The 12935-nt window shown below is 37.6% G+C and overlaps 1 protein-coding gene across 4 annotated transcripts in view; it reads left to right on the top strand.

The window, feature by feature from the left end:
• The window catches only part of CTNNA2 (catenin alpha 2), a 1425261-nt gene that overhangs the window by 1087633 nt on the left and 324693 nt on the right, over positions 1–12935 (top strand). For all 4 annotated transcript variants that reach the window (XM_060187717.1, XM_060187715.1, XM_007531774.3 and 1 more), the window contains one exon: positions 8707–8859. In XM_060187717.1, coding sequence (XP_060043700.1) covers positions 8707–8859 — 153 coding nt within the window. The remainder of the gene's footprint in view (positions 1–8706; positions 8860–12935) is intronic.

Here is a 12935-nt window from a genome sequence, read left to right as displayed (position 1 = left end):
ATACAGTAGTCTTGGTTGAAAGCGTTTCTCATTGAGTACTTGATAGATATCTTCCCATTCTCTTCTGGTTTGTGTTTGTGTAGAGAAATTTTCTGCTAATCTTATGGGTTTTCCTCTGTAGGTGACTCTTTGTTTTTCTCTTGCAGCCTTCAGGATCCTTTCTTTATCCTTATTCCTTTCCATTCTAAATATGATGTTTGTTGGTGTCTTTAAGTCTTGGTTAATTATGTTTGGGACCCTCTGGGCTTCTTGAACTTTTATGTCTTTTTATGTTGTCTAGATTAGAGTAGTTCTTAGCTATTCTGTCCTGAGAATGTTTTCTTCCTCGCCCTCTCTTTCTTCCTCTGGTAAGCCAATAATGTGTACATTATTTCTTTTGAAGACATCTCATAGGTCTCTGTTATTGTTTTCAGTATCTCTTAATCTCTTTTTGAGATCTCTTTCTTTTTTATTGTCTCTAATTCTCCCTGGATCTTGCTAATTCTGTCTTCAGCTTCATCGATTCTATTCTCTCTTCCCTCTACTGTGTTCTGGAGTTCATCTATTTTGTTACCCTGTTCTGATACTATTTTCGTGGGTATAGCTAGTTGTGTTCTTAGCTCAGCTATTTGAGCTTTCAGTTCTCTAATAACCTTGAGATAATTAGTGTTTTCTTCCAGAGTCTTATTTGTTGTTTCTGCATTTCTGATGACAATTCTTTCAAACTCTTTACTAAATCCTGTGATTATTTCCTTAATCAGTGTTTGGATGTTGACCTCATTATTTTGTGTTTCAACCTTTGGGGGAGGCTTTTAGTTGTACTCTTGTCCTGGTTTATTTCTCCAATATTTCTTCTTGTTGGTTTATCAATTCTATATAGTATGTTATGAGGTCCCTCTTCAGGAGTTTTCAAATTACTGATCACTCTTGCCTGGATTGACTTGTGTCTAAGGTAATTAAAGGGTTTACAGCTGTGGAAATTGACAGTTGTTTCCATTTTATTTTAATACATGAGTTGGAGCTTAAATGGCTTAAGAGGTTTAAAAGCCTCTTTTGTTCTTTTTCTTCCCTGTAGGCTATAAAATCCTTAAGTCTTTTAAACTGTAAGTAGGCTTCTTAGCTTAATCACTGAATCCTGACCAAGAGATAAAGCAGGGTGTGGCAGAGATAATCCAGTGGTTATGCAAAGAGCCTCTCACAGCCCCACTATGAGAGTCTCCAAGGTATAGATCTTCTCCTGAGTTTCCTTGTTAGTTCTCTGTCTCCTGGTTTCAGCACAGGGCCCCTGCCACTGCTCCAGATTCTGAGGGCAGTAGCAATGGAGACTCACAGTTGCATTTGGTGAGTCTTAGGTGAGTCCTCTCTTCCCTTCAGCTGTATTTTTGTTGGTGAAACAGACTGAAGGTGGTGTCTCAACTGGTAAACTTCTGGACTGTTACCAGCCACTTCATCTCTCCCTATGTTCCTCTCTGTCCAGGAGCTGCACATGTTTGCACTCACCTATGATTTGGTGGTTTCCTGAAGTCCTTCTAGTCCTATCTTTTTGCGGTCCCAGGTGGTCTCCTTTGGTTTTCCTAGTTGACCCAGGAGAGGAGAGAAACACAGCTGCTGCTGCTCTGTAGCCCTGCCTCCCTCTCAAAAAAGCCATTATTAAGTGAGCTAGTCTCTTGCCCTTATCCAAGTTTCATAGTCCTCTCTTAATCTGATGATTTTAGACTTTCTCTCAGTTGTTTAGACATTAAGTATCATTTGCTGAACACAGCCAGAATTAGGTTTTTAGAATCTGTCTTCTTTGGGCCTTTCTGCTAGGCTGCCCAGCTAATTTGGTCTATGTCCAATCAACTAGAGAATTTATAGTGCCTTCTTTAGTCACTTCAATCATTATTGAGCACTTTGACTTTGAGTTATATAATTGCCCCTTGCTTATGAATACATATACACCTGTACCCAGTACTCTAAACCCCAGCCTATATCCGGTATCTTACTTAGTTGAATGATGTGCCATCTAACATGGATGTAGGTAGTTTCTATGTGGTAGGAATGACCTCACCAGATTTGAAGAGCTGTGAAATTAACTTCACAGGCTTGGTATCTCTGGTTAAAGTCCTCAATAGGAATTCAATAGCAGCATATTGTGGGGTGGCAGTACCATCAATGATTTGGTTGAAGTTGACAGAGGTGGTATGGCAGTAAGGAATAATAGAGAAGAAATATCAAGAAGTATGGGCATAGTCTTAATGGTACCAGGACTGGGAGCAATAAGGATCTTAAAGAGAATGCAAGAAGTTTCTTATAGTCTTAGAAAGAGCTTAGAATATCTATAATTAATTTAAATTATAACCAGGTGAGTTGGGAGATTTGTTTTCTATGATAATCCAATGGCTATTATCTTTATTAATATACTTGACTTCACTATACTTTGAAGCCTTTTAGTGGTATCTGAACCTTTTTGTATTTTAGATACTTACTGGATCAAATGGTCATGATCTGTCTGGCCTAAAGTTGTAATTTATTTAGATGTTTAAAGAGCTATGTTTGCAGATATTTTTTTAGAGCTCCTTGAACAATTTAATCCCATTATCAGAATTTGATAATCTTGCAAATCTAAGATATTAAATGTTTAGGCTAAAGCCATGTTTTTGTTTGGGGCTATGGTCTAGGCAGTTAGGGAGCTTGAGAAATTAAATCTATTTCCCCTGACATGTCATATTAATAGTGATTTATGAGAATATAAATAGGTAGGACTAGTGGACTTGGAGGTGGCTCAATGGATAAAGCTTTGGATTCTCAAGCATGAGGTTCTGAGTTCAATTCCTGGCAACACATGTACCAGACTGATATCTGATTCTTTCTCTCTCCTCCTATCTTTCTCATTAATAAATAAAATATTTTAAAAATAAATAAATACACAGAACTAAATTTTCACACCTTTCCTGCCATCAAAAGTCTGTACCCTCCCCACCCTCCCTTCTTAGCTAACTACTATATAGTTTTCCAATTTAGATATGGGTTGCATTGTGTCTGGTTGTTTATTTTAAGTATGTGTGTTCACTTCTCCAAATTCTACCTATGAGTGAAACCATTCTGTGGCTTTCCTTCACCTCTTTGCTTACTTCACTAGGCATAATGTTCTCAAGTTCCATCCATTTTATCCCAAAGGATATAAAATCATCTTTTTTTATTGCTGAATAGTACTCCACTGAGTATATGACCCATAACTTCTTTATTCAGTTATCTGTTGAAGGGCTTTGGTTGCTTTCAAATTTTGGCTATGGGGATAATGCAGCTATGAACATGGAGGTACATATATCTTTTTAAATCAGTGTTGTTATCACTTAGGGATAAATGCCTAGGAGTGGAATTGCTGGATCATAAAGTATTTCCATCTGTATTTGCTTAAAGATTCTCCACACTGTTCTCCATAGTGGTTGTATCATTTTCCTTCCCACCAGTGGTGTAACAGAGTTTCTTTCTTTCCATATCTTTTCCAACATTTATCCTTTTCTGTTTTCTTGATGGAGGCCATTCTCACAGGTGTGAGGTGATATCTCAGTGTGGTTTTAATTTGCATTTCTCTGGTGATGAGTGAATTAGAGCATTTCCGCCAAGTGTCCCTCTTCTTTAGAGAAATGTTTATTCATATCTTCAGCCCACTTTTTTATTGGGTTGTTCTTTTTTCTTTTTGTTGAGCTGTATGAATTCTTTATCAATGTTTGATATCAACTTGTCTGAGTGTAATGCATGGTATGTTCTCCCAGTTGCTAGGTTTCCTATTAATCCTCATGGAGTTTTCTTTTGATGTATAGAAGCTTTTTAATTTGATATAGTCCTATGTGTTTATTCTTATTTTTATTTCCTTTGCCTATGGGGTGAAGTCTCCAAATGTGTCATTATTATTAATGTTGTGAAATGTTTCACTGATATTTTCTTCTATGTATTTTATACTTTCAGATCTAATATACATTTCTTTGATCTTTTTGAGTTAATTTTGATGTATGATGTTAACTGATGGCCTAGTTTCATTTTTCTACATGTGGCTGTCCAATTTTGTCAACACCATTTATTGAAGAGACTTTCTTTTGCCCACTGGGCAGATTTAGTCCCTTTGTCATTTATGAAGTATCTGTACATGTATAGATTGAGTTCTGGCAGGCGAGAATTCTACCACTGAACCACCCATGCTAGATTGAGTTCTGAAATCTCCATCCTATTCTATTGGTCTATATGACCATTTTCACCGCCATCACCACTCTGCTGTAATTACTACAGTTTCTTAGTATAACCTAAAATCATGTACTGTGATGCCTCCATTTTTTTTCTTCTTCCTTAGGAGTGCTTTTGCTATTTGTGTTTTATTTTTTCATACACCGCTTTTAAATTTTAAATGTGAATTTATTTATTTAAAAATGTTTGTATAAAGGAAACACTGACAAAACCATAAGATAAGAGGGGTAAAACTCCACACAATTCTCACCACCAGAACTCTGTATCCCTTCCACTCCCCTGATAGCTTTCCTATTCTTTATCCCTCTGGCAGTATGGACCCAGGGTCATTATGGGGTGCAGAAGGTGGAAGGTCTGGCTTCTGTAATTGCTTCCCCACTGAACATGGGTGTTGACAGGTCTATCCCTACTCCCAGCCTGCCTCTCTCTTTCCCTAGTGGGGTGGGATTCTGGGGAATCAGAGCTCCAGGATATATTGGTGGGATTGTCTGTCCAGGGAACTCCAGCTGGTATCATGGTAGCAACTGGAACCTGGTGACTGATAAAAGAGTTAACATATAAAGCCAAACAAATTGTTGAATAATCATGAACCTAAAGGCAAGAATATTGCAGATGAAGATTTGGAGCCTCCATTTTGAAGATAGCTAGTAGGCCTATTTTAGTTAAATTCTAAAGGGCCCATGGCTATATTAATCTTTTTCCTGATACTGACATCTGATATGCAGGTAGATCCAAGTTGTTTTCTGGGGAGATGATGTAATGGCTGGAAAAATGCCTAGAAAGCTGGATCAGGGAAGAGTAGCTCCAAAATATGGAAAAAGTGTATAAATATTGTTGACTGTAAACTCCATCGATTTGATGTGATCTGGGGCCCATATTCAGCTTAGGAGCCTATGTGCCTTCTGCATCCCTATAGATCTGAGCTCACATTCTGTGGTCATGAGTAGGAACATTACAAGCTGCCCCAATTTCAGGACTCATCTTTCTTAGGTGGAACATAGAGTATGTTATCCAGCCTCCATTCAGAGGATGGAACATTCTCTGCCACTATTCATCCAAGTTGAGGGCAAGGTCCTATTGGGGCCCACAAAGGGGTATATTGGATGGAGATGACCAGTGATGGTGGAAAGAAGGATCTATTCGAGGTCTAGGCCCATCATGTCTGTGTGGGAATCCAGGACTCCTTGACTAGGGCCTGGTAGTGACTAAAGAGTCATCATTAAAGTGTGCCATTCTCTTGCCCTTATTCAGCTTTTGTTGTCCTTACTTTGATAAGGTTAGCTTTGGTGTGACTGAGGGAAATGTAATAGGAAGTAGGTGAAGAGGGTATCTAAGTCTAAGTAGAAATTATTTTATTTGGAACTTTATGGTGTCTTTTTATATCTTTCTACTTGCTTGCTTCATTAATTGACTCACTGCAGACTATTGTGCACTTTTGCTTTCAGGTATATATTCTGCTCTAATTTATGGATACATGTGTATATATATATACCCTATCTCATGGGACCTGATCTATATCTAGGTTTTGGGGCTTTGTTAGGAAGTGAACCACTTGTATTTTTTTTTAAGTTCCCCATGAATTTTTGAATAATTAGATACTCTCATTTAACCATTATTTAGTATCAGGCTTCTATGTCTGTAAATGAAGCTTCCTATTCTTACACTGATGTTTATCTAGCTATTTTGATTACTACAGCATTTTTTTAACAGTGGAGAAATATTCTTATGTTGTTGCTTGTTGATGAAAATGTATTTGTCCAGTTTTGGCAAGTTTATAAACTTTTAGCTCACGTTCTGTTTTCTTGAATATTCACATGTAGCTCCTCATTCTCTTCTGCTACAAAGTTTTATGTTGAAAAACCTTAATATCCATCAGAATTATTGCTGGAGGTTGGTGGTTGGTGCCTATACAATTTGACCATTCCCAGAAGTCATTTTTTGAGAGAGAGAGAGAGAGAGAGAGAGAGAGAGATTGAGGGAGAGAGAAAGAGGAAGTGGTAGTGGTAGTGGTTGTGGTAGTGGTAGTGGACTGGCTAAGTGCACATAGGACTAATTGCAAGGACCCGTGCAAGGACCTAAGTTTGAGCCTCCAGCTCTCTACCTGCAGGGGACATGCTTCATAAGTGACCTATCAGGTCTGCAGGCATCTTTCAGTCTCTCTTCCTCTCTATCTCCCTCTTCTCTCTCCATTGTCCAATTTTGTCCAATAAAATGGACAAAATTTCCACCAGGAGTAGAAGATTCATGGTATGGGTGCTGAGCCCCAGCAATAACCCTGGAGACAAAAAAGAAGGAAAAAGAACAGTTTATGAAATATTGTTTTTAAAGATTGCTTATTTAGTGTGCTGCTGTATCCTATGCATGATCCCTGGTACAGTTTGGTTCTCTGGTTTCCTTCACTCTCTGCCCCTCTGCCTTCTCTGTCTCTATCTAAAAAATATTTATATATTTTATAAGAAAGAAAGACTAAAGCACTGCTATGGCATACTCAGTGTATATCCAGAACTAATGCCCACTCTTCAGCTCTATCCACTGAACCTCTTGTCTGGCCACAAATCATCTAACTTTTAATATAGAAGTTTCTGTAAAAAAAACCTCAATTTATTTTTATACAAGAGAAAGCAGAATACTCTTAGCCTCTGCAATTTGGCAGTACTGGGAATTGAACCTGGGGCTTCAGACCTCCATGCCCAGTGATCAACAGCTCTACTCTATTCCTAGCTCTAAAAATAACAGTTTTTCATTTGAAAAACTAGCATAGTTTTCCCACTCCATAGTGTTGGTGTGGTGACTAAATTGAACAATAATATATGAAGGTCTGAGCTGTGTATGTGGCACATTTTATGTGCTCAGGATATGTGAGTTCAGCCATAGGTGTTATGTTTCTTGGGCAGTCATTTCATATGCAGTGCTATGGGAGTTATTAGAGCTAACTTTTACATAGACCTTATTATGCTTTATCCAGTGAAACAGCCAACACAGTTCAGTGTTTCATCCAACCAGGTTCTACATATAGGCGTTCATGCTTTGTGGTCATTAGAATAAAAAGAAGCTGAAGTTTGTCCAAAGTTGTTCTTCTTCAAATGAATAGTAAATGCATATGTTTCACTCTTTCAAAGCGTTTGTCAGGATACTCCTGAGTAACTGTACTCGTGTGCATAACACCCAGAATATTGACCACCTTTTGGTATGTAATTGAATTTGGGGGTATATTTCCTCAAAGACATTCTGACTACTGTGAACATAGTGTCAATGTCTTGGAAACTCATCTCTCTAGTGTCCTACCCAACTAGGAAAAGATAGAAATAAGCTGGAGGTATGAATCCACCTACCAAAGCCCATGTCCAGCTGAGAAGCAATCACAGAAGCCAGAACTCCCACCGTCAGCACCCTCAAAATGAATTTTGGTCCATACTCTCAGTGGGGGAAAATGTTAAGGGGAAGATAACCAGAGGACTCTGAACTTCAACTCCATCAGACCCAGTGAGAGAAGAGGAAAAGGGAAGGAACATTTGGATGTATGTGTCTATGTGTGACTTGAAAAGGAAGAGAAGATGGAACCATTGGAAAAAAGGGGGGCAAATATATACAAATAAAAACAGATAGTTGTAGAAAAAATAGCTAACCTATATCTGTAAACTTGAGAGAACTTCTGTAGCTTCTAGTAGAGAGAATGGGGACATATAATCCTGGTGCTAGGAAAGGTAGGTGAGGAGTTGTTCCCCTGATATCTTGTAATTTTGTATTACAAAATTAGTATTAAACAACTAGTAAAAAAGAAGAGGAAACCAAAAAGCAGACAAAAATCCACAGTAGTGTCAAGACTGGTGGTTCAGCATCATCTTATCTTCATGGTAGCCCTGCCCATGGTTATGCATTGTTAGAAATTTTAGTCTGTTTGTTCTCACTTATGTTGAAGAATCATTTTAAATACCTCTTTCTGAAAAGCAGCAGCTATATTAGCATAATCTCTGGGCAGAAATAATTTCAAATTAGTTAACTGTTTCATGCTTCCAGTTCTGTCAACTGCAAAATATGGCTCTAGAAAGGGCAGGAGAATGCAACGTATATGGTTGTATGAGTCAAAGTTTATCTCATGTTCTTCCTGGCTGGGTAAAGCTTGAATCTCTCACTTGCCTATTGTTTCACTTGCACTATTATCATAACTCAAAATCCTACCAAAGGGATAAAATTGCATCAGTGAAGCACCTTTGATTACTGAACACCTACTGTGCACCCTATGTGAAACTGTAAAGTTACCAAATAGTATAGTTAACTCAGATATGTGTAGCTGTCATTTCTTTCTGTTTTCCTTTAATATGATAAAAATCTTAGAAAATTAAAAAGAGAGATGAAACATTATTTCTATGGACAATGACAGTTAGGTATAGTTTAGACAAACTCTTTATTCCCAGACAGTTATTTGATCCACTGGTAATCAACCCACAAACGTGTAAGTCTTCTGTTCATTGACAATTTGTCTTGTGTTTATTTTTACTATAGCTTCGGAAAGCAGTGATGGATCACATATCTGATTCTTTCTTGGAAACCAATGTTCCTTTGCTCGTTCTTATTGAGGCTGCAAAGAGTGGGAATGAAAAGGAAGTGAAGGAATACGCCCAGGTCTTCCGTGAACATGCCAACAAGCTGGTGGAGGTGAGTCTTGAGAGGTCAGAAGACCTAACTTGACTGATGTGTTTAAACTCTATATGGATTTAGAAAGCTTTTTTATTGTTTTCTTGGTGAAACACAATTCTTCATCTCTTGTTGAAAAGGTTCTCAATATTTTTTTTCTCTGTCATACAATACCAAGCGTGGTCTGGCACTTTTCTGCTAATTTTCCTGAAACTAAAGTAGCACAAACATCCCAATGTGCTGAGTAGCAGCTTAACCTTGAACCAGTCATATTGAATTTGCTCACTGGAGTATCAAGCACTGATCTTACCGCTTCCTCTCTCTCTCTCTCTCTCTCTCTTCACTCTATTTGTCTAAACAAGATTAGCTAGAAAATTATTAGTTTATATAAAAAAAGAGCACACATTTCTAAAAGATACATGCTGAAAGATCTTGAGGTGGGGGTGGGTAGTCAGAGCTTTAGTTGTGGGATAAGAGTATAATTTTTGTGTTAAGTAGATCTATGGAACTGCTTCATAAATACAAACTTGTATGGCTAATAGTGGTGGGAATAACATATTGTTCAAGTGAAACAAAATAAAAGCAAGAGGATTGCATTCTATCCAAGTACCCATAGAATATATCAGGCCTGTCTTTCCAAAGTTGACCTTACAAGTCCTGGTCACTTTCACATTTTGAGAAAGAAAAGATGAAAAAGGAGAAGCTATGGAAGGAAAAATGGGAAAGATAAAATGAAAAGAGGAAAGGCTGAGTGAATGTTATAAACAATTTAAACACTCATAATAAAATGCAAGTTTAGATATGCAGACATAGTCTATATGTCAGTAATATTTGTATAGCAATGGTATTTATTAAATATGGTATATATAAAGTAATTGCTGTTGTCATTATAGACAAAGAAAAAGGCATCAGTTTAAGTTGTATGAGAAAACAAAATCTTCTAGTTTTCTTTTTTTATATTAATTTCTTAAAGTTTTATTTGGAAATTATTTCTATTTATTTGTTTATTTATTATTGGATAGAGACAGAGAAATTGAGAAGGGAGGGAAAGATAGAAAGTGAGAAAGATAGAGGCACTCTTGCAGCCCTGCTTCACCATTCCTGAAGCTTTCACCCTGCAGGTAGGGACCACGGATTTGAACCTGGGTCCTTGCACACTGTAATGTGAGCACCTAGCCAGGTGCACCACCACTTGTCCCCCCTTTTTAATGAGAGATAGAGAGGTCTGTAGTACTGTTAGCTCTGGCATATATAGTGGAGCTGGGAGAATTGACCCTATTATCTCTGAGAATTCAGGACTGTAAATTCATACTGTAATAGGCAGCGCTATTTCCCCAGCCCAAATCTCCTACTTTCAGTGCTACCAATATCTTTATTTTTAAAACATCTTTTATTTATGAATTGGATAGAGACAGAGAGAAATTGAGAGGGAAGGGGAGATAGAGAGGAGGAGAGACAGAGAGAAACCTTCAACACTGCTTTACCCCTCATGAAGAAGCTTTCCCTCTGCAGTTGGGGACCAAGGGCTTAAACCCAAGTCCTTGCACATGGTAACATGTGCACTCAACCAGGTGTACCACCACCCAGCCCCTGTACTGGATTATTTTGTGTAGCTTCAGTTGACAATATTTGAAATTCACACTTAAAACCCTGTGACTGGGAGGCTAGGTCAAGAGTCCCTTAGATCTCCTCTATCTCATCTCTCCTATAATAAACTCTGAACCCATCCACTGTCCCACCTCCCTTCAGTCCATCTGCAGGGGGATCCAGGCACTGTGGATGCTCTCTGATCCAGGAGACTCAGGTTTGTTGGTTCTCGACAGTGCACACACTTGATGATTTGCCATCCTCTATCCCCAGCACCCCCAGTTATTTCCTTCATTATCCCTGAGTCTTGAAGTTCAGAAGATATAAGGTATAGGTTGTGGGCCAACTTCTGATTGTGGTGTATCTAGAATTATCAGTAAAAAATTTCTACATTTTACCATCAATTATATTGTTCTTGAGTTATTGCAGATAGACTAGACTAATGCAGTTCTCTCTTATTACTCATTTGCTTTGAGCTATTCTGCATATTTTGAAACAGTTAAATGATTTTTTTCTTCCTTACTCTTTTCTAAAATTGTTGGTATAAAAATCATTGTTTCCTGAGGTGGGAGATAGTTCATCCTAATATAGTTTATCCTGGTAGTGAGTAGGAAGTCTTCCATTTAGTTTATATATTTGAAATAAATGAGCTGTGCTTATTTTCTACTGACCTAATTTTCAGCTCAATCATCCTTTTCCAGCTGTGTCCAATATGTTTATAACTGATTTTTTTCTGCCCCTTCTGGGTTATCACCAGGGCTCAATAATTATACAACTGTACTGTTCATTCCTCGAGGCTGCTATTTTTTTTTTCTTTGTCTGTTTTGGATAGAGGTTGAGAGACAGAGAGGGAAAGAATGCTACAACTAAACCAAGATACCTGAAGAAGTGTTCCACATCTCCTGCAGGTGGGGCCAGGGCCCTGAACCATGTTTAGCATGCCCCTTGTATTGGGGTACATGTCACCATCTAGCCCCTTTAAAGACTCTTGTTTATTTATTTATTTTTTAATTTTTATTCTTGATTTCTATCTTCTGCTAAGTTTATTAGCTGGTCATCTTTGAAAATATATTTATGAAGTAGATCAATCTTATTTATTTTCAAAATCCATATCAAAGAACTTCAATATTTGGTCTTCTGTTTGGTTTCAATTTTGCTTCTCCTATGGTTGCCCCACAGAAACCAGCCCTTTCTCTCATACACACTAAATTGGCTTGAATTTTCAGATTGATATTGCATACTCATCAAGATAGTAAATACATAAAGACTTATTACCCATGTATGGAGCTTCCTAGGGAGTGTTGAATGCACACTTGATCATTTCTGCAGTGGTTTCAGCAAAGAGACAAATAGTTCTTCTTTTCAGTTGGGAGATTGATAGTTTACAGTAAATATAATCAGTTGATACATATGTAAAATTTCTCAGGTTTCTGTAAAACACTTTTACCCCCACCCAGGTGTTCCTCAACTCATCATGTACCAGGACCTGAAAGCCCCACTCCTCCCCAGAGTCCTTTATTTTTGTGCAATATACTAAACCCAGTCCAAATTCTACTTTGTGTTTCTCCTTCTGTTCTTTTTTCTCAGTTTCCATCCATGAATGAAATCACCCCATCAATTGTTTTTGTGCCTTACCTCACTTAATATGACTCCTTCAAGCTCCATTCAAAATGAGATGAGAAGGTGAATTCATCATTTTTAATAGCTGAGTAGTATTCCACTGTGTATATATACCACAACTTACTCAGCCATTCATCTATTATTGGACACCTGCGTTGCTTTTAGATTTTGACTATTATAAACTGTGCTGCTATGAACATAGATGTGCACAGATCTTTTTGGATGAGTGTGTTTGCTTTCTTTCTTTTTTTTTTTTTTTTTATCACAGTCACAATTGAAGCTGGATGTAGATTTCTTTGTGGTAGGTCAAATTTGAATGGTTTGAACTTTCTTACTAGCAACAGAAACCAGGTAGAATTTATCCTTAACTTCCACAATTGTAGGACAAGATGGACAGGGGAAAAATTAATCTGTTACCAATCAAACATTCAAAATGAAGTAATTTCTGTTCCTTACTCTGTTTGGGTTACTACAACAAAAGGCTCCAAACTATATAGTTTATAATCAAAGAAAGCTATTTTTCCATAGACTGGGTAGTCTAAGATCAAAGTGCTAAGAATGAGTGCATTCTGGTATGAATCAGTGCTCTATTTTCTGATGTAAAGTCTACATGTTATTGAATTGTTAAGGTAACTCATCTGCCACCCAAATTCAAGCCTAGCTCCTAGCACACTGAGGCAAAGCTTTTGTGCTATGGTGAAAATCTAAGTCTTTATCTCCTGCTCTCTTTCCACTTGAAAATTCAACCTACAATGGTGATATCACAGCAGTGACTAAACAGTCTTCATATCCTTCGTGTTCTCACTGTGTCCTTGCATAGTGTACAGATGAAGGATCTCTGAGAGGTCCCTTTTATAAGAGTATACATTTGTAAATATTTTTATCTATTT

Source organism: Erinaceus europaeus, chromosome 3, assembly GCF_950295315.1.
Source record: "Erinaceus europaeus chromosome 3, mEriEur2.1, whole genome shotgun sequence".
NCBI lineage: Eukaryota > Metazoa > Chordata > Mammalia > Eulipotyphla > Erinaceidae > Erinaceus > Erinaceus europaeus.
The sequence above is the reverse complement of the archived record's forward strand: the minus strand, read 5'-3'. Positions and strand labels throughout refer to the sequence as shown.